The 24,063-nt window shown below is 40.3% G+C and overlaps 2 protein-coding genes across 2 annotated transcripts in view; both read right to left on the bottom strand.

Annotated features, from left to right (window-relative positions):
• Nucleotides 1-675: 675 nt before the first annotated feature.
• ADGRF4 (adhesion G protein-coupled receptor F4) lies at nt 676-9,053 on the bottom strand. Its single transcript, XM_066180573.1, has 8 exons — nt 8,976-9,053; nt 8,561-8,597; nt 8,270-8,430; nt 7,009-7,269; nt 4,903-6,267; nt 4,009-4,050; nt 3,832-3,891; nt 676-1,587 (listed from the first exon to the last, which is right to left on the bottom strand). Exons 1-8 carry the CDS (start codon nt 9,051-9,053, stop codon nt 1,582-1,584), a joined length of 2,010 nt encoding a protein of 669 aa, XP_066036670.1. The 3' UTR covers nt 676-1,581.
• Nucleotides 9,054-14,746: 5,693 nt separating this feature from the next.
• CD2AP (CD2 associated protein) overlaps nt 14,747-24,063 on the bottom strand; it is a 76,750-nt gene continuing 67,433 nt past the window's right edge. The window contains exons 14-18 of the mRNA XM_066180024.1: nt 20,742-20,857; nt 19,832-19,918; nt 19,032-19,216; nt 18,228-18,291; nt 14,747-17,067 (exon numbers count right to left, since the gene is read on the bottom strand). Coding sequence (XP_066036121.1) covers nt 17,026-17,067; nt 18,228-18,291; nt 19,032-19,216; nt 19,832-19,918; nt 20,742-20,857 — 494 coding nt within the window. The 3' untranslated portion in view covers nt 14,747-17,025. The remainder of the gene's footprint in view (nt 17,068-18,227; nt 18,292-19,031; nt 19,217-19,831; nt 19,919-20,741; nt 20,858-24,063) is intronic.

The raw sequence follows: 24,063 nt of genomic DNA on the forward strand, positions 1-24,063 counted from the left end.
CTGTATAATAAAGGAAACCTCACCTGAGACCATCTATAAATTTCACTGTTTAACAGACTGGTTTAACATACACACATGAGAGAAGGGCAGGTGCTGGGTTGTGGCAAGTTTTCTTAAATTCTCAGGTGCTATAAAATAATCCAATCATTTCATTAATTAAATGACACCAAGAAGCAGACCGTGAGGTAATGTCTTTTAAAATTTGTTACAGCAGCACACAGACCCAATTTTACCTCTATTTGAATAAAGCTCTCCAACATGCAGATGGGCTGTGTGAAAGGAGCAGGGATGGACTCCTGCAACAAGATCAGAGTCTATGAGGAAAGAAGAGAGGAGAGGAAGCAACAGAGTCACGAAGACAGGAAATGCCCCATGGCCCAGGCACATCTCTGCCCTCCAGACTCTCCTCAGCTTCTCCCACCAGAACATCTGGCTGTGGGGTTTGCCATGCCAGGGCATTTTTCTCCCTCTTCAGTAAAGGCTTCTTGATGACATTAAACTGTGTTATTTTGCTTAAATCTTCTATATTTCAAATGTATGTGAAGCCACAAGGGTTTAAGTGATTTCTGACTTGAGGAAATACTACAGGTCATTTATCTACATTATTGGTAGAGAAGGATAAACACCACTTGCTAGAAACAATGACAAAATTTCAACTTTATTTTCATTTGAAACCATCAGTTTATCCTGACAAGAGTCAACAATGCTTCTATCAAAGCCTTCACTAGAAAGGGTTTCTCAAAACAAGGACAGATTTTCTAATTAAACCAGATACCCCACCTCACGTGGAGAAATAATTTCCTTTGTTAGGACACTATATTCATCCATTTGGTTCAGCTCTGCTTGCTTTCCCACATCTAAAGGGGGAAACTGATTATTTGCAGCATCCTCTTTCTTGCTAATCTCTGTCATTGTCTTGCAGGAGAGGGAAAAGAATGAAAATTCTGTCCTGACAGATCAGAAAAGGGTTTTGTACAATTCTTGTGACACACAAATTCTGAGATGGAGACAACAAATATTGGGAGGGAGAGAACAGCTGCAATGCAGAAACAGAGTTGTCCATCAGTCTGGGAGGACAAATGGAAAGGATGAATACACCAACAACAAATAGAATCAGTTTTGCTCAAAAGACAGCCAAAATCAGCTATATAAAGTTCAGCATTTGTGCATCACATGAAAAATAATTTTAGAACACCTCCACATACTGTACAGCTCCTTATTGCACTGCCAGAAAAAAAATGAGAAAAAAAAAAAAAGAAGAAAGAAATTGAAGCGCTGAAATGCCAAATGAGGACAAACTCTCCTCACAGAAGTTTTCACAAAGGTGAGAAACAAGCTTTATGTTTCAGCATGTTTCCTCCAAGGGCTTCAGCAACACTGATGGTTTCCTGCTCCTGACAGCAGGTTCAGGGCCTTTTCTCTTCTGGTTTTCATGATGCTTCCCATGGCTGTGCTCCCAGACAGTGCTGTCCATGCTCTGAGCTGGTCAGGCTCTTCAGCTCCCCTCAAACCAGCAACTCTCTGCAAGAAGTGCTCCTTTTCTTCTCGCTGGTCAGATCCACTGAAGACAACAATCCACTGCTAGGCCTAGGAGGGAAAACAATCAGGTCAGATTACAAGAATCATCAGTGGAGGTGGAGGGTCCATTTCAAACAGGAGGTGCCTCAGCATCCTGTGAGAAACACCACAAGATGGTCACCTTGAAATGTGACCCACAGGAAAGGCTCCTGTAGGTCTGGGGAAACTCAGAGACCTGAAGCAAGAGTCTGCATCACCCTTCCAAGTGTTTGACATTGACCAGATTAAACCCCTGGATCCACAGTCCCATGTTGGGCCCCCCAACTTCAAGAGAGACATTGAGGAGCTGGAGTGTGTCCAGAGAAGGGAACGGAGCTGGGGAAGGGTCTGGAGCACAAGTCTGAGGAGGAGCAGCTGAGGGAGCTGGGGGGGCTCAGCCTGGAGGAAAGGAGGCTCAGGGGGAACCTTCTGGCTCTGCACAACTCCCTGACAGGAGGGGAGAGCCAGGTGGGGTTGGGCTCTTTTCTCATGTAACAAGCAACAAGAACAAAAGGAAATGGTCTCAACTTGCACCGGGGGATTTAGGTTGGAAATTAGGAACAATTCCTTCACCAAAAGAGTTGTCAACCATTGGAACAGGTTGCCCAGGGCAGTGGTGGAGTCATCATCCCTGGAGGTACTTAAAAGTCACATAGATGGTGACCCTTGGGGACATGGTTTAGTCGTGGGCAGTGCTGGGTTCATGGTTGGACTTGACCTTAGAGGTCTTTTCCAGCCTAAACAATCCTATGATTCTGAAGCTCTCTGAAATGAACTTATTTTTTTCTTTTAAACAATCATCTCAGGTGTGACAAACTTCTCCAGCTCTAATGAGTCAAACTCTATGTTTACACCCAAGTTTACAAAAGTGGATGACTCACATCTTTCCCCTCTGTTATGCCACAGTAAACACCTACACGTGGTTTCTTCCACCCAGGTGAGTGACAACATCGACCCAAATTCCTAGGCACACACAGCCATGGTTTCCACATCAAGTTTTGCCCAGTGAGATCACTCAATATTTTTATCAAATGTTGCTGAGTCATGGGATTAGTGATACTTCCAAATCTGTTGTTTCCAGACTATTATACTGATGGTGTCTTGAGAGAATTTTAACTTTCAAACTTTCAATCCTGACCTAACGCCTGACAAGATGTGAAACATCTTTATTGGATCTTCCTGAATATACTGTAATCTCAAGAATTGTAATCTCAAAGTTGCACTGTCTCTCCTGCCTCAAATGACACAAATGCTGATTTCAGAGAGGAGAAATAGTTGTCTTAACCCCTCTATTTTCCCTCTATTTTTGTGCATAAAGCACGTACATTTGAACACACATCACTGGAAATCCCTCTATAGCTTTCAATACAAGAATCATGACTGAGTAATAGACTGGAAAAAAAGCAAAGAAATTGTTTTTTCCCATGTCCCAACTGGGCTGACAGTTTCTTTTGGCTGACAGCAAAAACACTGCAGGTAATTCTTGAGACACCTAAAGGGCACTCCCTTTTATAACTATTGTGTTAAACCACTAAAGCCTTGGTACCAAAAAGAGATTTAAGGACAACAGACAAAAGTTTTCCAGCAGAGATAGGAAACACCAACTCAGGGATGTCAACAATTCTGCCAAAGTTTTTGAATGAAACTGCTAAAACACAGTTTGTTTCCTTAAGGTTAAAACATTGCTTTTAATAAATTGTTCTGATATTTAAGAGAACCTCAAGCTCTCATGAGTGCACATCAATTAGCACCAAACACACTGACTGGGTTCTGAGTGGTTTCTATCCCTCAGATGAAAACAGAACAATCCTCTGACATCCTAAAGCAGCCCTGCTGCCATACAGATCCATATTTTTGTGAAGGCAGCAAACAGGTCATTATACTGGGAATTCTGATTCCTAATTCTGTTCCTTCCTTATTCAGTGACCTTAAAGTAAATCTAATTCACATATGGGGGGAAAAGAATTACTGGCACTGTCTACCTAAAGGGCTTTGACATCTGCAGGTGAAGAGATTAGATTAAAATAGCACTTTTAACTTTGTAACCACAGCAGTAGGTTATGTAGGAGTCACAAAAGTCTATTGATTGCCACTTCTGATATTTAGAAGCTTAATATCCTGAGCAGACCTTTGAGATACCTGTATGTCCTTCAGCAAGAATTTACATTTGAAAATGTTACATGGTGTAAGATGTAGTGGATGGTTCTGTTCTTCCAATATACAAATAAATTTGCAAATTGGTAAGTCAGCCATTAATGGGAAAATAAACTTTACCTTTTCTAGACCCCACTTCCGCCTTGATGAAAGGCAGTTCATCCTTAAGGCTTCTCTTGTCTGCAGATTTAAATAAAAAATATTAAAATGTAAATATTTAAAAATATTAGAATATAAGTATTTTCTACCCCAGTTTCTCAAGGTGTAGAAAATGTCCATATAGTCCAGAACAAGTACCTTTCTGTCCAGAAGTGTCCCAAACAACAGGATGAAGAATCCCTAAGAAATTGAAAAACCAGTTAACAAAACCAGCATAACCACATGATATTTCTTAAGTGTTTCTAGATGTCTTTTCATTAAGGAGAGATCTAATCACCTGTGATTCAGGTGACAGCAATGCACAAAATGGGTTTATCCACCCAGGTCATGTGGGCTCTCTGGGAACATCAGGCACGGATATAACCTGTGTTAATCCTGACTATGAACTGGACTGATGGGTAACAAACCAGGACTTTCTCAGCCCACTCAGTGCAGCCTGAGCCTAGAAGAGCTAAGGCAGACTGGGTGTGCAGCAGTGCATCAGGTAACACTGAATGTTTAGCCTGATGAGTTAATCAAAAACATGGAATCAGTTATGGAATGGTTTGGGTGGGAATTAACCTTAAAGGACATCCAGTTCTAACCCCCCGCCATGGGCAGGGACACCTTCCACCACACCAGGTTGCTCAGAGCCCCATCCAGCCTGGTCTTGAACATTCCCAAGGATGGGGCATCCACCTGTGCCAGTGTCATCTTCAATGGAAGGGAGAATTTTCTGCATAATTATTTATTGATAAGGATCAGACATCTTTGCAGTTATGGACATTAACTGGTGTTAATCAGAAATTAACCATGGGGTTGATTGTTCATCCCACTTCAAACCAGACCAGCTTGTCCCATTTCCCATCTGCACCTAAAACACCAACCCGGAATGCCTAGTGCGCGTACCATGGGAAAGCACCAAGTGGAAGCGAAAGCTGAGATCCTGCTTTTCACACACACCACCTGCTGCCAGCCCCTCTTTGAGCTGGTACCTTTATGCCAGGCTCAAGGTCTGAGCACGCACACCACTCCCAGTGTCCCAGAGTTTACCTGGAAGGCATTCAGCAGCGCAAACACGATGTGGAAGGCCAGAGAGCGGCTGTCGATGATTGTGGCTAATCCAAACCCCCACGTGAGGCCCAGTAGAGGTGTCAGAAGGGCAACGTTTTTGCTGACCCGGATCATGCTGCTCAAATCTTGGGACTTGCAGCCTTCTCCAACAGAGGATCTCCCAGTCTTCACCACAACCACGAGCACCACAATGAGATTCATAACAATGATGCTCAGGGCAGGTACAACAAAGGCCAAAAGGGCTTTTGTCTCATACCAATTGAGCCAGCAGGCTCCACTCCTTAAATATCCATTTTTTGGTTCAGTAATAGCAACAGTGAGGATAGATATGACCAAGGGACATCCATATCCAATAGAGAATGCTGCAGCTAGGAAAATAGATCTTGTTATCTTAAAAAAAATAAATAATAATCCATAGAGAATCAAGAGGCCCAGGGTAAACATCCAAAAAAACAGGGCAAGATAGAAAAAGTGAAGGAAAAAAGTGGCTGCCACGCACAGCTGGTGGTTTAGGGCTGCATTGTGCACAATGGCTGCCAGGATGAACAGAAAATCAGCCACGAGAAGTGAGGCAGCGATGTTCACCAAGCAGAAGTGGCGCATGTAGGTTATTTCAGTTTTGGTGACATGGTGCCACACCACAGCCTCGATGACCAGGCAGAGGACCAGGCTGAGAATGGACAGCCCCAGGCCCACCCGTGTGATGTAATCCAGCACCAAGCTCCGTGGGGCAGCTGGGGACATCAGGATGGAGAAGGATCTGTAGGTGCGGCGTCGGTGGGTGCAGGCGCAAACCACGGCGCTGACGTTGTGGGCGCGCACCTCGCACGCCCCAGGATCCCAGCGCCGCTCGGCCCAGTGCCACCCCACGCACTGAGCCCCCGCCTGCTCTAGCTTGTTCAGCTTCTCAAAGGTGAGCAAAATGCTCTGGAGCTCCTCTGGCAGCAGCACCGACAGCACCATCCCATTAACAAAAGCAGGGTCCAGCTGGTTGGTCTCTAGGATAGCTCCAAGCGTTGGAAAAGCAACACTGATGGCTTTGGAAGCCCTGGGTAACCTCAGCAGCTCTTCTTCTGGAATCACCACGTGCCCAGTGATATTGCCTGTGCTACTGAACTCCATGGAGAAGTCAAAGCTCTTTCCTGAAGTGTTTCTGTGTATGCTGTAGCCTTTGGTAGCAATGAAGGGCTCCTGAATACTTTCTGACCCATTTCTTAGAAGAAGATTCCCAGCAAATGAATTCACTGAGTCCAGTAATATTGAACCAGCGTTTCTGTCCTTTACAAAAGCCCAGTTGGAAATTATGGAGCTGTTCAGAATATGGTTTGCTATCCTGCTGTAGCTCTGAAACAAACAGGCAAAATAGAATTTATTTGTTTTATGTTAGAAGAAACTAAATATAATTCTCCTGGCAGTGCCTCCAAAAAGGCTCATTTAATTCAAGAGTGATTTCTATAAAAGAAATAATCCTTTTGACAATGAATATGTTGCCATGATCCATCCCAGTCAAACTCAAACATCTCATTACTAGAATTGTCCTATCCTCTTCATATCCTACATCAAAAGGTGATTGGAGAAGTCAATATAAAGGAAAAAGGACACCCTCGTTTTATTCCAGATGCTGACCCACAGTGCAGGTCTTTTTACACAGTGCAGATTCTTACCACCCGCTCTGTATTTCTTCCCCCTCTCTCTGATTTTTTGAGTTCATCAGGGAAAGATCTCAGCTGCTGTTGTACAACACATGACAACACAGCTGCAGGTCAGCACCCCCAGGGCTGCCTTCCCTACAGTGTCATACTTTAGAAATTAATTCTTCCTTGTACTGTTATCCCATGCCTATAACAATAGCTCCTGAAAACCTTTGTTTTTAAAGAATTTTAATTCCACAGTATACTTTCATCACACATAAATAAGTCAAAAAGTTTCTCTGACAACAAAATATCCCAGTCTGGAAACTCCTTCCAAGTGATCTCCATGTGACTTGCAGCCACAACTTCATTGGTCAGTGGCCGTAAAGACAAAATACTTGTGGATGCTCCATAAAGCTCAGAAGCACCTCCCAAACCCAGTAAAAGTAAATACCTGCATTTTTCCTCTAGTGACATTTGCTGATAGCAGCATGGAAATCTTCTTTAGCAATTCCACTATATCAGCAATGTTTCCTGGGATGGCTGGTGAAGACAGGATATCTGGTATGATGCATGAAAAATCAGCTTGGCAGCTCTGATTCCCAGCACCAAAATGTTTTGCTCCATCTCCAGGCTTCCCATGGCCTAGTTTTCCTCCTCCCCCAAAAGGAAGAGGTTCTCCAGAGCATGGGAGGAGTTCACTTTGGGATATCCTCTGGACGGAGGAAATAGATTTGAGACAATCAATGAAAAGAATGAAAATGAAGTCACAGCTACAACTAGGCAAGACATGCAGAGCTGGGAGTGCAGAGAAGGTGTCAGATGGACTGAAACCCGAGACCAAAGCTCACCTGAGAAGAATATCATGGTTATACTACAGACATGAAGGAAGGAGCAAGAACTAAATGCAGTGTCTTGTTCTTGAAGTGATTTGATTAAGGATCTTGCAGCAGAGGAGAACTTGTCATAAATCATCTGATTATGACACACATTGGTATTGTTCTTTCCTCAATTTCATTCTGCTGTGTTCTTATCTTAGTTTAGATCCATGTGAGGAACACCAGCCAAGTGAACAAGGCAACTTCATTTCTGAATTATGTTTTCACACACAAATCTCCCAAATTTATTTCCTATCACCTGATTTAAGATTGCGAAAGAACTAGAGAAAAGGCTGAGGAGGAGTGGCTGAGGGATCTGGGAATGTTCAGCCTGGAAAAAAAGGAGGCTCAAGGGAGGCCTTATCACTTTACAACTACCTGAGACGAGGTAATAGTGAGGTGGGGGTCAGGTTCTTCTCACAGGTAACAAGTGACAGGACAAGAGGACATGGCCCCAAGACACATCAAGGGAGATTTAGACTGGATATTAGGAAAAATTTCTGAAAGAGTGGTCAGGCATTGGAACAGGATGCCCAGAAAAGTAATGGAATCACAATCCCTGGACATGCTCAAAACAGGTGTGGAGGTGGCACTTGAGGATGTGGTTCAGCAGTGAAATGGTGGTGGCTGGGCTAATGGTTTCACTCAATGATTTTAGAAGCTTCTCCACACCTAAACAATACTTTGATTCCATGAAGTCAGAGCCTGTTATCAAAGTATTCTGTTTTTTAGGGTCCCATCCCCCTTTGCTCAAGACTGAGAGCACATGGAAGGAGGGTCTGTCTTTGCAGGAAGTTACAAGCACATGTCAAAGTAGGTGCACAACAGCATCCTCACCTGAAAAAGGGACTGAACATCCAGGCTTGCACAAGCATCTGACAACATGTGCCACTTTCTGTCTTCACAGACAAAACTTGTCTCCCCATGGAAGGAGGGAGAGCAAGGCTGAATACAAATTGCTCCGTTGTCTTGGCAGGGAACGAGATTTATACAAGTATCTGGAAAATAAACCAAGCAGACACTCTTACAAGGGGGAAGACAGCATACCATGGTCCATGATTGAGCAACAGGGGTATAAAGTATTGATAACTGGTAACATCTCACAAAGCATTAACCAAGGCACTGTACCTTGCTCATCACCAATCTTTGATTCATTACTGAGAACCTGAAAAATAAGAAGTGGAACACTGAGTGAATGTTTACGTATATAAGTAAAAGATGACTCCTTGGTACAAACCAGAAAGGGTTTCAAGAGGAAAACAGTCCTTTTGAGGTCCAGAATGCAGACCGCGTGGCCCTTTGCTCATACAGACCAACTGAGAACTCTCTACTTAAAGTCTGCCTCTATATATGAAGCCTTCAGTTGGACCTTGCTACTGAAGTGACACTCGGAGCTCGTGCACAGGATGTCTCAGATGAGGAAGCTGTTTATGATGAGGGTGGTGAGACACTGGCACAGGCTGTCCAGAGAGGCTGTGGCTGCCCCATCCCTGGAAGTGGTCATTTGATGGGGATTTGAGCACGCTGGTCTAGTGAAACTTACCCTGGGAGTGGTAAGTGGCATAGCCAGGAAGAAGTGTGCAGCCCAAAGGACCAGGCAGTGGATCACCCTCACATCCATCACCATTCATTTGATGATTTCCTCCTGGAAGAAAGAAGTTAAAGAAGTTTAGACGTCTCTGTTTCCACTTTTTGAACACTGTCTGATTACTTACTAGTAAAAAGGTAGCTAAACCTATGCCAGTGAGTGTCCTTACTGGGCTTGCAAGGTGATTTTCAGGCATTCATCATTCATTACCTTTACTGAGGATGACTTGTGAACCTTTTCTTAAAAGAAAAAAAATCATGAAAAAAATGAATGGTCCAACACTGAAAGTCACTGCATTAATAATTTACTGTAAACTGCAAGCTGGAGAGCTTATTAAAGCAGTTCACTCTGTGGGTCCCTTTTGAAGTGATTTAAGACAGTCTCATCTCCACTAGGTTCAACACTCTGCTCTCCCTAGGCGGTTCCTGCCATGTGAGTAGGAAACGTGGGCACTCAGGGCCCAGGAATCAAAATACGATAAACAAGAGCCAGAGGAAAGAGTTATTTCCTTTGCAGAGGAATTCGACCTCTATTCCCTCCATGAAATTTCCCACAGTCCTTAATAAAAGCTAAACATCCTGGGATGCAACTTGTTACAGGCATATTTGTTGGAGAAAAATAATCCAGCAAAGGGAATGAAGGAAAAACAACGTGATACATCAAATCAGATTATTAGATGCTAGACATGTCCAAGGCAAAAACAACAGCTGCTGTAGGTTCAGAAGAATTGAGACACTATCACCACTGAGATCTTCTATCACCACAAGTATAAATAGATTAATTTAATTTTAAAAAAATCAAAAATAAAATGCATGAAAGTCAATAAGCTAAACCACTAAAGCAAGAAGCAAATACACAGTGGCAAAACAGGATGACAGCTGGATCTCAAGAGAAGGCAACATGAAAACCCTCTTCAAATTACCATGCCTTGAGAGAAGCCCCTCAATTTTCCCCCTGACATGTACTGATCAGCACAGATGATGCTAATCAGAAGCAGAAGGGGTCCTGCACTGGGAGAGCAGAGATGTGTTTTCCCATCCAGAGGCTCCAGGCTCTCCCATCTGACAGCATCAAAGGCCTAGGCACACAGCTGGCTGCCCCCTTCATCTGTGATGTCTGTCCACTGTGCTATGTTTTTAGATCTGTAAGTTTATTACTTAATCATGAAATTACCATAAAAGTAAGAGTTCAACTAATGCACTGAATTTCTAAGGTAGTTCTTAGGGAGAACCTCAAGCCAGCCTCTGAATTCAGCTGTTAATATGAAAAGCATTTTCTGGGTCAAAAGCTAGCAGCCACTAGCTCTTCTAAGGAAATAAAATGGATCAGGAGAATTAAAGCAGAATATTCAGATTAATTTTTCCAAAGAACGGGAGGTGGCTGGGAGACACCTGCAGGTTTGGGGTGAAAGGCTGCACTGAATTCTTTTCTGATTTCCGCAGTCATTAAATGTTTATTGTGAGCTCATAGCCCTAATTCCATTTCACAGCTCGGAATCCTTGAGCTCATCGTGTCTCACCATTAATTAATTCACATTCATTTTGTATTTAATCACTGGTGCAACTCCACCTAGGGCTGTTACCTCTGAGTGAGGCAGAAATCTGGGACATCTCCAAGTATCTTGGGCTCACCTAGACATTGGCCCCTGCCAGCAATGAAACACTGAGCTTGCTCGGCTGCATTGTTTGACTCATCTTGGAAACCACCCAGTCCCAGCACTGCAACAACCTGCCAAGGCAACCACTGTGCAGCTGGAGAAACTTGGGGAAAAACAAGTAAAACAGCAGCAAGTCACTGTTACTTTAGGAAAAAACATGGGTGTAGTGACACTGGGCCACATGAAAGCACAAACAGAGAGAGGATGATTTATCTCTTATCATAAACTATCTACTGCCAATAACCCCTGTCTTTGTAAGAAGCTGTAAGCATGATACTCCTCTATTCCAGAGGTTTCTGCTCCATCAAGACATAGGTACATGAGCAGCTGAGGTGTCAATACCCTCTCATGTGAAAAGGACTCTTTAGTAAGGGGACACATTCACACCCAGCTCAGGAGATTGTCACAAGATGATGATCCTCCTTCTCCAGTTCTTTTCAAAGCCCTCAGCAGAAGGGAAAGAGCAAGGAGAGAGTGGATGGGCAGTGGTTAGAGAGCAGAGACCCTTAAAGCAGGAAAAAAAAAAAAACAAACAAAAATAACAAACCAAACCAAACCAAACCAAAAAACCGCTTTAGGTTCAAATCCCTTACTCTGTCTTCCCTGTTTGTGTAGAATTCAAGTATTTTGTAAAACTCTATAGAAATATCCTCCTTTCCTCTACCCTGAGCATATTCTTGATTTTAACTACTGGCAGGATGCACTGCCCAGCAGTCTGGCCCCACGTGGGCATAGCAAACAGAGGGATCTGTGCAAAAAATGACAAGTATGGGAGTTACACTCCCCCAGTGCAAGATCCAAAGTCTCTGGCCAAAGGGCCCTTCACCACCTGGAGTCACCTCTCTCCCCTCTCCACTACTCCAGAAAACAAACTACAGTTAAGTTTGCAGGGAAAGGTGTCTTGCACAAAGAAATTACCAGCACACTTTTTACCAAATTAAAGTTTATACCGACCTTGCAATACTTTGCTAGAGAAATATATTTTCCCAAACGCTACAAACACGCATCTTTAACATTTATTAGATGTATTAAACCCATTATTATAGAACCTAATCTATTGGTTTTAGGGCTTGAACAGCCACATGGCTTGCTTAAAACTCAACCACCATAATTTGATAACTTGCAATTGCTACCAAGCAAGTTAAGGCTGCAGCAGGAGGCTCTAATGTTCACATGGTCATCCAAGGATAAAAAGTAAAGCTCTCAATGCTTCAGAATGGTGTTACTTGTACTTTTAAAGGATCATAGCTGGACAGTGTAGCTTTAAGCAAGTTCTAAGAGGAGAGTAATCTTTATATATGGCCACAAGAAAATCCCAAATTTTCTCAAAATTTACAACACTGATTAGAGACCAATTACAAAACTCCAAGAAAAAAAAAAAAAACACCCAGAGGTTAATTAAAGTATCTAATTATTTTCACAGATGTAAAGAAAATATAAAACTAAGGAAAGAAGCGCCAAGTAAAGACAGCCTTAGCAATTAAACGCATTTTAGATTATGAATGAACCAATTTCACAGACCACTGATAATTCTCCAGCAGCTCTGGAATAATGATGTTCCATGGAAGTACTTACCGTTTTCAGAAGTCTGGGGAATACTGTGAGCAAAGTTAACCCAGCCAGGGTTCCCAAGGTTTCAGATGTGACAGTCTAACCACTCATCTGCTGCCATCCTATCCCAGGCTCACTCTCAGTCTTACCCAGCCCTGCCTGAGTGCTCCGATTCATTTGGAGTTTTCCCATGAAGAAATAATGTTGGGCAGCAGCTGCTTCTTTCCTTGCCTGACTGGATTAAGGCTGAGGAACCAGCAGATGAAGGTATTACTGCAAAATGACAAAACACATTACAAACACGCCCACAAATCTGCCAGACTGCCACCTCTGCCAGGAGTCCACAGGGATGAGTCACCGGTGGGGTTGGTGCTCTTCCTCAGGGTGCAGGCAGCAGGTTCTGCTCTCCTGTATTTCATAGAATTATGGAATGGTTTGGGTTGGAAGAGATCTTAAACACCATCCGTTCCAAACCCCTGCCATGGGCAACGGACACCTTCCACTGTCCCAGGTTTCTTTAAGCCTCGTCCAACCTGTTCTTGAACACTTCCAGGGATGGGGCATCCTCAACTTCTCTGAACAATCTCTTAAAGACATCAAAACATTAATGATCAAAATCTGGTCAAGTTAATGCATTATCCTTCATAAATGCAAAACCACACTACTGGCAGCATCTTGTGCAGCTAAAAAGCTCAATGGGCAAATAATAACATTTTCTTCAGGGCTACCCCCATCATTAAGGGTGAGAGTTATCTGCTGAACCTTGTGCCATGGTCACTGTTGGCTGTCTAAATATCACCTCACCTCCAAGAGCCAGATTTCCAATAGCCAGAAATTTATAGCAGGTAGTTTATCACTACAGAAGAACAATTCCTACCACTCCTTCACACAGGACCGACTTGGAAGAGCTCAGGTCACTAACTTTTTTTTTCTACATTCCTGCAGTGTGTTAGTCAGGAGCTTATAGGGTTTCCTGTCATTTTGTCTGCTGTCACAACTCCAGCCAGTCCTCAGTCACAGGCATGTCTCCAGTTTTAACCTAAAGATAGGTATTATTTACTGTTCAGCTTTGATACAGCCAGCCTCACATCAGCATCAAGTAGGAATTTAGCCAGGCACAAACAGGCACAGCCAATACAACTCACCTGATAAGCTTAAATTACTGGTACTTGACACTCTACAGAGACAGAGGTTAATTTAAAAAAATACTTTAAAGCAAGAAAGGCTAAAAACTGTATCATGTCAAGGTATGGACATTTTTCAAAAGGCTTCTTGTCCATGTCACCTGGAGCTGTGCTTCTACACACTCCCTGAACTTTTACTGTGATGGCAAAACTGAATGGCCCCTGATTCTCAGCATCTCCTCAACATCAAGAGTTCTCTGAAGGACACAAAGTCCAGCACCCTGCAGCCTTCAGACACCTACATGCTTCTCCCAGAAGGAAGCTGTGAAACTGGGCTCCCAGGGGGCTTGGAAAGAGATTGAAACCCCCAACAAAGAGATTGACGACTCCCAACAAAGACGGCACTCCAAACCCTGACCCCAGCAGCATCAGTCTCATGCTTTACAAGCTGGTTGGGGTTGTTTGCATTCCTCAGGCACATACAGGGAGGGGTTTGTCTTCTCAGCCCTTGCAAAATCCAATTACCCAAGATCTGCAACCAGCTGCTTCAATGTTGTGCTCACCACCTGCTTTCTCAGAGATCAGAAACATCTCAGGTAACTTTTACAGAAGCCAGAAGGCAGCTGTGTAAACCTGGGTTTACCATTTCCTTTGGAAAGTGTTAACAACAAACTTGTGCTAACTTAATGAATACAAGGTATTTATTTAGAAGTTCAACAGATACTTTGCTATACAATTCAAACCTTGCAATAATCACAGGTTTCCATCAGAAATTCACTTCTATGAATATTATTGAAAAAATTCATCTCTGTGGAAAAAATTAAAGTAAGTAGACCTGTAATTTTGCCTTTTTTTAACTATACCTTGTGTGCTACCTAAAGATTCTTGGAGAATCATAAGACTGAATGAAAACCAGGCAGTTTTAAAATGCCCTTCTGCTGTTCTGTTCTTTATGTGCCTTTTCCCTCTTCCATATCCCTATTAAATGTCATACCCCCAGTCTTCAGTTCTTCACTATATACTTAAGAAGAGATTCAAACATGCATTTATCCATGTTGCTGAGTGGTAATAGGGATCTTAAATAAAGCCTCTGAAGATGCACAGCAAGGTCAGTTCAATACAGGCCAAGAGGAAAAAGAGGGGTTAGGAATAGATACTGAGAAGTTAAAAATTCCCAGTTATGTTTGCAAAGGAAAACTGAGTTTTCCAACTGTTTGGATCCTAAGCCACCCTGATTAGTCAGGAGCCAGAGCATCCCAGTGAGTAAATGGAAATCTGAAAACTTTAAAAGGAGACTATTATAAATACTTTGCTTCCACCCCCCCATACCCCTCCTTGCAAAGAACTTAATGGCATACAAAACACTCCTGAACAGAACTGAGCAGACACCTGAAGAGGTTTTTATACTCATTTTATTTGCTGAGTTTGGATAGCATGCATCATTTTACAGCACCGGTAGACAAGTCAGTGAAGCACACTGTTCTTAGGAACTTGTATTGTGGAATGTCTCCAGAACCATTACCCTCTCCCCTTCCACTCCAGTACACAACACTAGCTGAAGACAAGACAGACACACAACAGGGCAACTTCCTTATGGCTACAAATACTCATAGCAGCGACTTTTAAAGGAGGGTTTATTAAATCAAGTCATTGCACTTGGGTCATTTATTGCTATAGCGAACAAAGGCCATTAAATAACAAACACCTTTCATTTGTGGCTTTAACTGATTGTCTTGTTCTGTTCATCCTCTGCAAGCTCACACACAGGCACAATTTCTGCAGGGCAACCCCTTCAAAGATTTGTTTCATGCTCCGATCACAGTGAAGAGCTTGTATAACAAAACTGGATCCTCCATTAGGCTCAATTCTTGTTTTTCATCACCTGCTTTACAGGTACGAATTCCAGGCAAGAGTTTAGTGTCTGACGAGAAGCATATGAATCCTCAATTCATTTGTGATGCACTTGGGCAATTCAAGGTTAAAAGCATTAAGAGTGAATCAGCTTACTAGCAATTTGACTAGCAAATATTGCTCAATACCTGCATAGTATATTGATCAGATTTCAATGAGATTTCATGAACTATTTGAATCAGTAATGGACAAACATTCCCCAACTGACTTTTTGACGTTGGTACTTTATGACACATCAGCTGTGGAAGAATCCCACAGTGTAGTATTACTCTTCATTTGACACTTCCATGTCACTTGAACAAGTGACATACTGAAAAATTACTATATTTATGACTATTCCCATGAAAAAAGCTTAGTTACTTTATTTCATTGGTGAAGTTGCCAAACTACGTGGCATGTCTTTTTCTTTTAAATCATAGCAGACATAAAGGAGATGAGCTGATTAACAGAACTAATGAATTTGACTGTATTTCTAAAGCTGTATGTTTTTTAATTCTTTAATCAGACAAAGATAGCAATAAATACCATTGTCTCCCATCACTTTGCATATTATTTGTGTATTATTCTGGTGCAAGTTTTGAGCCCAGGGGTTAAAGATAATGGTAATCCACAAGATCTCAATTTCTTTTCCATAAAGTAAAGACACCATCTTGGACACCTGCACAATGATGTCAAAACAATAGCTCCAATCACTCACTAAAATACAAAGATGTTACTAAGTTTAGAGGTATGCAATATACTGAGAAAGTTTATGGCATAAATATATAAATATTGAGAGCTTTTGAGAGTATCAAAGTTCCAAAGGGATTTATTTGGAGATATTTATAAACAAAACCTGACTATTGTAAAAACAGATCAGGATGCATAATTGAACCACTAGAGAGACTGATGACTTCAGAGACACAGAAGTACAGATGTTGTGACTTAAGGTTTACTCTTTCATGCTGCATACTGTAATATTTTAGGCACAACAGGTTAAGACAAGACTGGACTCTCGCTTTGTTTCTGTATTCCTTGCATTTTGTGGTTTAACAGTTAATTTTGTCATGATTTCACGATTCAGTCTTAAATCCCTTTTTAATCCAATAGTGCAAGTGACAAGCCATTCTGCTGAACTACTCAGATTAGATCATTCAATCTTTCTACAATGCATAGGAGTCTCACCTGCTTCATTGCACTAACAAAATCCTATCTCATTACTCAACTTATGGACAGCATAGTATCAATATTCTCACTGCAGACAGGCAAAACAGCATAACCCTGGTAAGACTGCCAAAATTATACAAATATCATAAATTCCCTTTTGCATGTAGGGGAAAAGTAGTGACTACAATTACAATACAGTTATTCCATCCCTTCCAACAGACTATTTTACAGATTAGTTGCAAAGACAGATCACCCTATTTATAGTATAGATCTCTTTAAAAATTAAGCTACAGGTATTCAATAAAAATCTATTAAGAATTCCCTCTCCTTTCTATACAGATTCAGTAGTATTTTCAAGCAAACCAAAAAAAAATAAGGTCTGCAATTCCAGCACAGTAAGAAATAAGGCCTCTTTTATATTGGCAAAAAAATTACACCATTATTCTTTTTTGTTTTCTTATCTCTCTGAATATAAGACTATATTCCTTTTTTTTAACTATATTTTTTCTTTAAGACTGTAGAACACCAGCAACCATTATAATGAAATAAGAGTCAGTTCTCCTTGTGTTCAGCTTTGAATTCCTGGTGAGTTAAAAACATTGAGTCCATAGCTGTCTCATGTAGACATCACTGCTTTCTTCAATTTTTCTATTTCAAGCTGAAAAGACGGACATTTTGAAAAGAAAGTCAGTATTAAAGTTGCTATAAAGTCTTCAGAGCTTTCACCAAAGTTACAACCATTACATTTCAAAGGCACTTAAGTATTGCACCATAGAAGCATTTGATAGCTCAGTATTTACAGTTGATTTTGCACCACTATATTGCTAAATAAACAGGAATTTAAAATAGTTAAAAATTTGACTACAGTTCTGGTTTGGTTTTTTTTAATAATAAAAAAATCTGTTTTATAAATCAGTTTATCTGGATAAACTCTCTCTGAAAAAAGATGTCAAAGCTGGGTTATGGAATCACCTGACATGTAATGCTGCACCATCACCTGAGAGTAACTTCCTAAAACAGCCTTTCATGCAAAACACTGCCTGGATTAATCTGTATTTCTTGAAATGGATTTGGAGGACACCTGGAGTTACATCCTCTTCATCTCCTCTGCATATTTGAAGGCTTCTTCATTGATTGCTTTAGTCATGTTAAAGAGAGATTCACCAGAAGTTCCTCTCATGTGTCTCAAGTAGCTTTGTAGCCAGCAAGATGTACTAGGGCACAAATAAAATGCCCTTTTGTACCAGACTGAAATAATTTCCTACAATGAGCTCATCCTATTAACTACTTCATGGCACCATATTGCACTGCAGGTAGTGTTCTTAATCAGTAAATTGAGGAGAGGTGTTCATTCATAAGGAAATTTTTCAGATGCATTCTGTTCTTTTGGCAAATCATCCACACTTAATATTTAAACATTTCATCAAAAATTTAGAGAAGTTTACTTTTGCCCTGTTTTTCTTTTGATTACCTAAATTAAATAAGTCTTTCAATCTTAAAAATGCAAAGTATTAACTGTCTCTCTTGGAACTTGTCCAGTTGGACATATTTCTAGACAAGAGAATCCAGCAACACTAAACTGAACTCCCATCCCAACACCCACACTGATTATTACAAATAATATTCCAGAAGAAAGCTGAACTTGGATCTTCTTTATACATCCAAATGCCTCATAAGGCATTCGTTCAATCACAAAATAAAACAGCAACACAAAAAGAGACTGAACAGGTTTGTTAAGACTTTCCTGTGACATCAAATCCCAGAACAAAGCCTACACACCCCTAAGCTCCACATGCCCTCCCAAAGTGGTAACATTACCTCGAGATTGCTTCGCAACTGCTTCTCTTCTTCCAAATCCTTCTTTAGTTTTTCCAGTTCTCTCCTAATGGTATTTAAGATAGAAGTAGAAGTTAGAAGGGGGAAAAGGAAACTTCACATTACTGAGGACAGGATGCACAGGCCTTGTTTAAATTTTACAAGTGGGATTCACAAAACAAGGCATATACCCCACCAGTGAATTGTTACTCACATCTGTTGGACCAAAAGTTTCCACCATCACTCAACACTTCTTACCTACTGCTATTCACCTATCCCTAATTTTTAGTCCCAGTTTTAAGGAGGCCATTTAAAAGTCTGTGCTGTTATTTAAAATTTAAAGTTGAATTCAAGCTAAAATAACTTAAAATAACTTGGCTACTTCTACACAGAGAATAAATTACTTAGAATTTAAGGTTCCTACCACCCATGTCAATACTGCAAATACTTGTGCACACTGTTACACAAGGCCTGCACATGTACTTTACCACAAAAAGTAACTACTTTTCCTTACAATGAAAGCACAAACTTTTAAAGAAATACTTTCAAAAAGATGATGTAATGGATGCAGGAGTGCAAAGTAGGAAGGAAAAAATGTGTACAAATTCCAAAAATTTTCTGACATCAAATTTGTATGTATTTAGGACATTTATTAGGATCAATTTCAACAGAAAATAGCTGAATACATCTATTTATGTACTAATGTGTTATTAGTATAGAATAGCTTTCTTATTTTGAAGTCTGGCATTGAAGACATTTATAATATGTCTACATAACTCTTTGTGGATTGACAAAGGAAATATTTACCCATGCTCTTTCTTCAGTGCATCTACTAAACCCATTAAATCATTAATCTGAGTCCTGAGCTCTTCCACGGAATGTTTTTCATCCTCTGTTTCTCCTTTAAGTTGGAGATCTCCAGGTAAAAAGTCGAGTATGACAGAACTTGGTCTCTGAGATGAAGGTGGAATTACTGGGCTGAATGCAGATGGCTAAAAACATAAATCAGTAGAAAGGTAAGAAGTGAAATCTTTATGAACTGAATGCTCACAGCAAACAGGTTGTACCAGGATGGGACCTAAACATGCATAAGTGTCCTTAATTTTCTACCTAAAGGTAAAAATCAATGTCCAGTTTGAATAGATTACTGGAGTATATGAGATGGTTACTTCATACAGCTCTTAATTAAGAATTTACCTGAGGTTCCTGTAGTCATTAAAAAAAGTACTTACACTGCAGTCCTCTACACTTAAAAAAAATATGTGATTTAATGGATCCCACTGGATCATTATAAACAAACTTTTGAACACTTTGTTGATCTGCACAGTTGTCTGTCAGGAGACTGAAGGCTGAGCAGATATAGAATTTACTTGGGAAATCCCACCTGATAAAGCAGTTCTCATTGGAACTCAGCACTTTTTAAGTATAAATGAACTTCAATACTAAATTTCTTACTATGAACTTTATATTAAATGACTCAGCTCACTTGTAGTTAAATACAAGCACTAGCATTCAGATGGTTGCATGAACCTGTACTGGAAATGCAAAGAGGATGACCAGAACACCAAGCTGCCTGGTACTCTTCTGGCTCCTTGGTAACACCATACCTTCTTTGTTTCAACTGGCTTTGGTTTGGCACTTTCTTCTTCTTTCTGCACCTTCAAAATTTTTTCTGGACCCACATTTTGACTTGCCTGGTAAACCATTCATAAGGAATGAAGGGGTTTTCAGAATTAAAAACAAACAAACAATCAAACAAACAAAAAAAAAAGCCCAACAAAACTTAAAAGTAAATTTAAAAAAACTTTCACATGTTTCTAAAAATGCAATAGTAAAGGGGAAAACCAAGTAACTAAACTTAAACTGCTACACTAGCACACTTTTCTGTCTCTGACAGTTGGAACTTTCCTTCCCCACATTCAGCTGAACTTAAACACGGGAATCTTGGGCAGCATTTTCAGGCATATTTGCAATACTTAAGTCTGTGACCCTTTTGGGAGCCTGTAGGTGCTTCCATAAAACACAAATGGGCAGAAACTGCAGATGGTAACTGGCATGACTAACTATGCAACATCCAGTGACAAAAACTGATTTCAAGGACTCTGCACCACCTGTTTCTCATTGTCTGCCAATTTCACATCAGCACTAAGATCACAATCCCCACGTTACAGCAGCATTACATTACGAATTTATAGTGGCTAATTGTCAAAGTCACTTTCAGATCTGTGTGTGTGTACAACACCTATTTCATCATCAGTGAGGCCAGGAAGACTGAGCATCTCTTGCAGCAATACCCCATGGAACAGAAACAGTCCTTCAGCTGCAATACAGGTCCAGTTATTTCTCCTACATTCACTTCCCTGCTGGGAATGGATCTCCCTGCACACCAAACCTACAGGAACTGAACCCCTGCAGCATTTTTCTCTCAGATAAATGGCTCACAGGACTGTTCCCCAGTCCAGTCCTGTGAAGCCAGTTTTTAGTTCCCTACTAGGAGAACATCCCCAAAATACTCACAGGACTACTGCTATTGAAACGGGAAGGCAGCCTCCTACCAGGCATCTTGGGCCGGTTCGCAGTCGGGTGTGACAGATTATCTGAGGTAGATATTACATCATCAAAGCTTAACAGATCTACAAAAAGATGAAAACAGAGACCACCATCAAGACCAGAAGGTTTTGCTGTGTTCTTTTTATCACTTTTTTTTAACTTGAGACACAAAAAAAAAAAAAAAAAAAAAAAAAAAAAAAAAAAAAAAAATCGGAATTCTTATTGTTTTGAGGATTTTCAGCATATACAACACATGAGGTATCTGAAACAACTGCATGACTTTGACATATCTGGGAAACTGTATTTTCCCCCTTGAAAAAAAAAAAAAGTTAATTCAACTAGGACTTGAATTTAAGTTAATCTGTGTGAACAGAAGAAATGCTCTAGCAACATGGCAACATCTGCAGAAAATTCATTCATTACTTTTTCTAAGAGTACTTTTTTCTGCCATATTCAACTACCTGAAAGTGTATTTTCTTGTCATCAAACTTGCATGAAAATGCAAATTTAGTGACCAAGGCAAAAATAAAAGCAAAATGGTAAAGTACATATTGGTGTACTCCACACGTTGGTGAAAGCTAACAAGACATTAACTACACCTATGGCTGTGAAGGGTAGTTTTTTCATGTTCAGTATCTAAAGATAATACACAACTTCATAAATTCTCCAATAAAACACTTCAAAATTCCACTCTCGTACTTTACTCAATCACGCAAATCTGTTTGCTCATTAGTCTCTTTATGCTCACACCGCTAGGTAAACTGTCTCAGACCAGCAGAAATGCTTTACAACCTCTGGGAACAGGCAACTTCAGGAAAGAAGTTGATAATAGGAAGAACTGACCACAACTCATCTTAGTAACGTAAGTATTTCATCTAAGTAACAACAGGACTTAGCCTTTTCTCCACAAAAATAAATAAACTTACCTGGCAACAGATGTTTAGTGGGACTGAGTGGTGTTTTTTATTTAAGCACTGACATAAGATTACAGTTATTATATATAAATTACAACCCAAATTCATCACTTATTCTATAGACTGTAACTAAAATGCCACACAAGTATTTACTACAGGCATCATAAAAAACATTCAAGATTCTTTGATTTTTTTTTTTCATGGCCTCTGATTCTTACTTCACACTAGATTCAGCAAATAGAACCTACAATATCTCTTTTCCTATGTTCCCATTAAGGGTCAGATTAAAAAAAAAAAAGCCTTGGGTACACTGAGCCAGACCATTCATACCCCACCACTGTCTGGATGTCTTAAAATATCTGATTAATGCAAGTTTAACTCACACTTTGTCAAAGCAAATTTATTCCTGTAGGTACTAAGTTTTCCACTGAATGTTTTAATTGACTTTAATGTGCCCTCTGCATTAATATCCTTGAAGGCCTTAGAACATTCAGCTCCTTTGGACAGCCCTGAACAAACCTACTTCATCACCCATTCCTTTATAGCACTGTCACCAATCAGTTTTGCTGCTTTTTACTTCTTTTCAAGAGAATGTCAAGACAGTCTTTTGCAAACATGCAATCACACCTGCAATTAAACAAGCGGGGGAGAGAAAAAAAAAAAGAAGGAAGAAACAGAAGAGTGATGAATGGCAAGCAGCTGACGGAAAAGAGGATGAGGGAGAATTAAATGAGAAGGGATTTCTGTTCTAGTCTGTGCCAATAAAATATTTCATTTAGTACACTGCAAGCAGCAGTGACCACAGGGGCATATTCATGGTCTTCACTCAATAATCAGTAATCCTGGAGTATGAAGCTGTCAGAGTCACAGAGTGGTTCAGGTTGGAAGGGACTTTAAAGATTATCCTGTTCAAGCCCCTGCCATGAGCAGGGACACCTTCTAGGGACCATGTTGCCAAAAGGCAAATTAGGATTTATGTTAGTTAGGTATCACTAAAAAAGTAACAAGAAAAACTTTTGTGCCTTTTTCCCTCATCTCACTAATTTCTGACTTTAAATGATCCTTCTTTTGTCATTCCACAGAAATGACAAACCATTTCGCAAGAAATTTAAGTAAGAATTATAAATTTAGTTGCTATTATGACTGTAATGCCAGTCTTTTCTTCATGAACAGTAAACATCAGGCATATTAAGAATATTGAGAAAAATGTAAAGTTTGAAAAAAAAATCACAATATTTGGCAATATATGAAGACTGCTACAGCCCTGAACTGTGTACTATTTAAATATAGATGGTGGGATGATACAAAAGCCAAGGATTTTTTCTAAAGGGATTTGTTACACATGAGAGAATTGCTCAACATTAAGATTTTGCCAGCAGATTCCAGTCAGAGGGAATTCTGACTGTACTTGCATTTTTGTTTTTACTTTTCCAATTTATTGCTTTGATATAGGGAAGAAATTAAAACACAAGTTGGTGGAGATTGGGGGTTGGGTTTTTTGGTGGTGGTGGTAAGTTGATTGGTTTTACTGCAGGCTTCGGGGGTTTATTTGATTGCTGTTCTTTTTAAACAGCATTTTTAGTTATTTTAGAGAAAATTTAACCAATAAACCATTAAACTAATAGAGATATTGATGAAATCCATTGAAAGTTCACAGTCTACACCCATTTCAATCAATAAAATGATTTATCAAATACAATTCTTATAGACAGCCTGTGAGCAATTGTTAAAGGAAATCCCTTCATAGTGCCAAAAGAGCAATACCACACATCTGGAGATAATCTGGGCCAAAAAAAGGACTTTATGACTGAGCAAGAGCACCTTTCTAAGAAGATGAGCTAAGCCTAAAGTTACATATGATGGACTATTAGAAATGTCTCTTCTATAAGCTTACCATGGATCCACCAGAGAGCTGTTAGGAGCTTTGACAGGTACAATTAATGAGAGGCTTTGTTAAGATTTGTGAATGCTTGAAGTGTATTCATAGTAGCTTGTCTTTAAAAGCTTTCACAAAAAGAAGCAAAGCTGAAGGGTGGCTGAAGAAATTATGGTTCCACCATCTCATCTGGCTGGGGTTTAAATACCCATGATACAAGTGAAATTTATCCAGTATTTTAGAATAAGAACTCACAATAATCTGTGGAGTAAAAAGATGGCACCTTTTCTTCTACTACTCATCTTGCTGAGATTTTCCCCCAAAAATTCAGGGGACAGCTGCAAGCTGTAAAATATTTAAGTGTCCAAAAGCTTCTTGATTATGTTCTTTGTGTGTACAGAATGATAAAGCCATTCAACCTACATACACCAGAAGTGCTAAAGGTACTGAACACATTTCACTACAAACAAACACTAAGTTAGGTTTATCAATAGCTCAA

The sequence above is a fragment of the Chamaea fasciata genome, unplaced genomic scaffold (genome assembly GCF_029207755.1).
Source record: "Chamaea fasciata isolate MVZ Bird 193981 ecotype frontalis unplaced genomic scaffold, bChaFas1.0.hap1 SCAF_3, whole genome shotgun sequence".
In the NCBI taxonomy this organism is placed as follows: domain Eukaryota; kingdom Metazoa; phylum Chordata; class Aves; order Passeriformes; family Sylviidae; genus Chamaea; species Chamaea fasciata.

Bases quoted from the DNA above. Each gene is read 5' to 3' on its own strand.
- ADGRF4 (XM_066180573.1), bottom strand. From the start codon at position 9,053: ATGGATGTGAGGGTGATCCACTGCCTGGTCCTTTGGGCTGCACACTTC. The intron at 8,598-8,975 runs GTAAGTTTCACT...CTTATTTTTCAG, and splicing joins TGCCACTTACCACTCCCAGG to GTTCTCAGTAATGAATCAAA. The intron at 8,431-8,560 runs GTACAGTGCCTT...TTTATTTTCCAG, and splicing joins AAAGATTGGTGATGAGCAAG to ATACTTGTATAAATCTCGTT.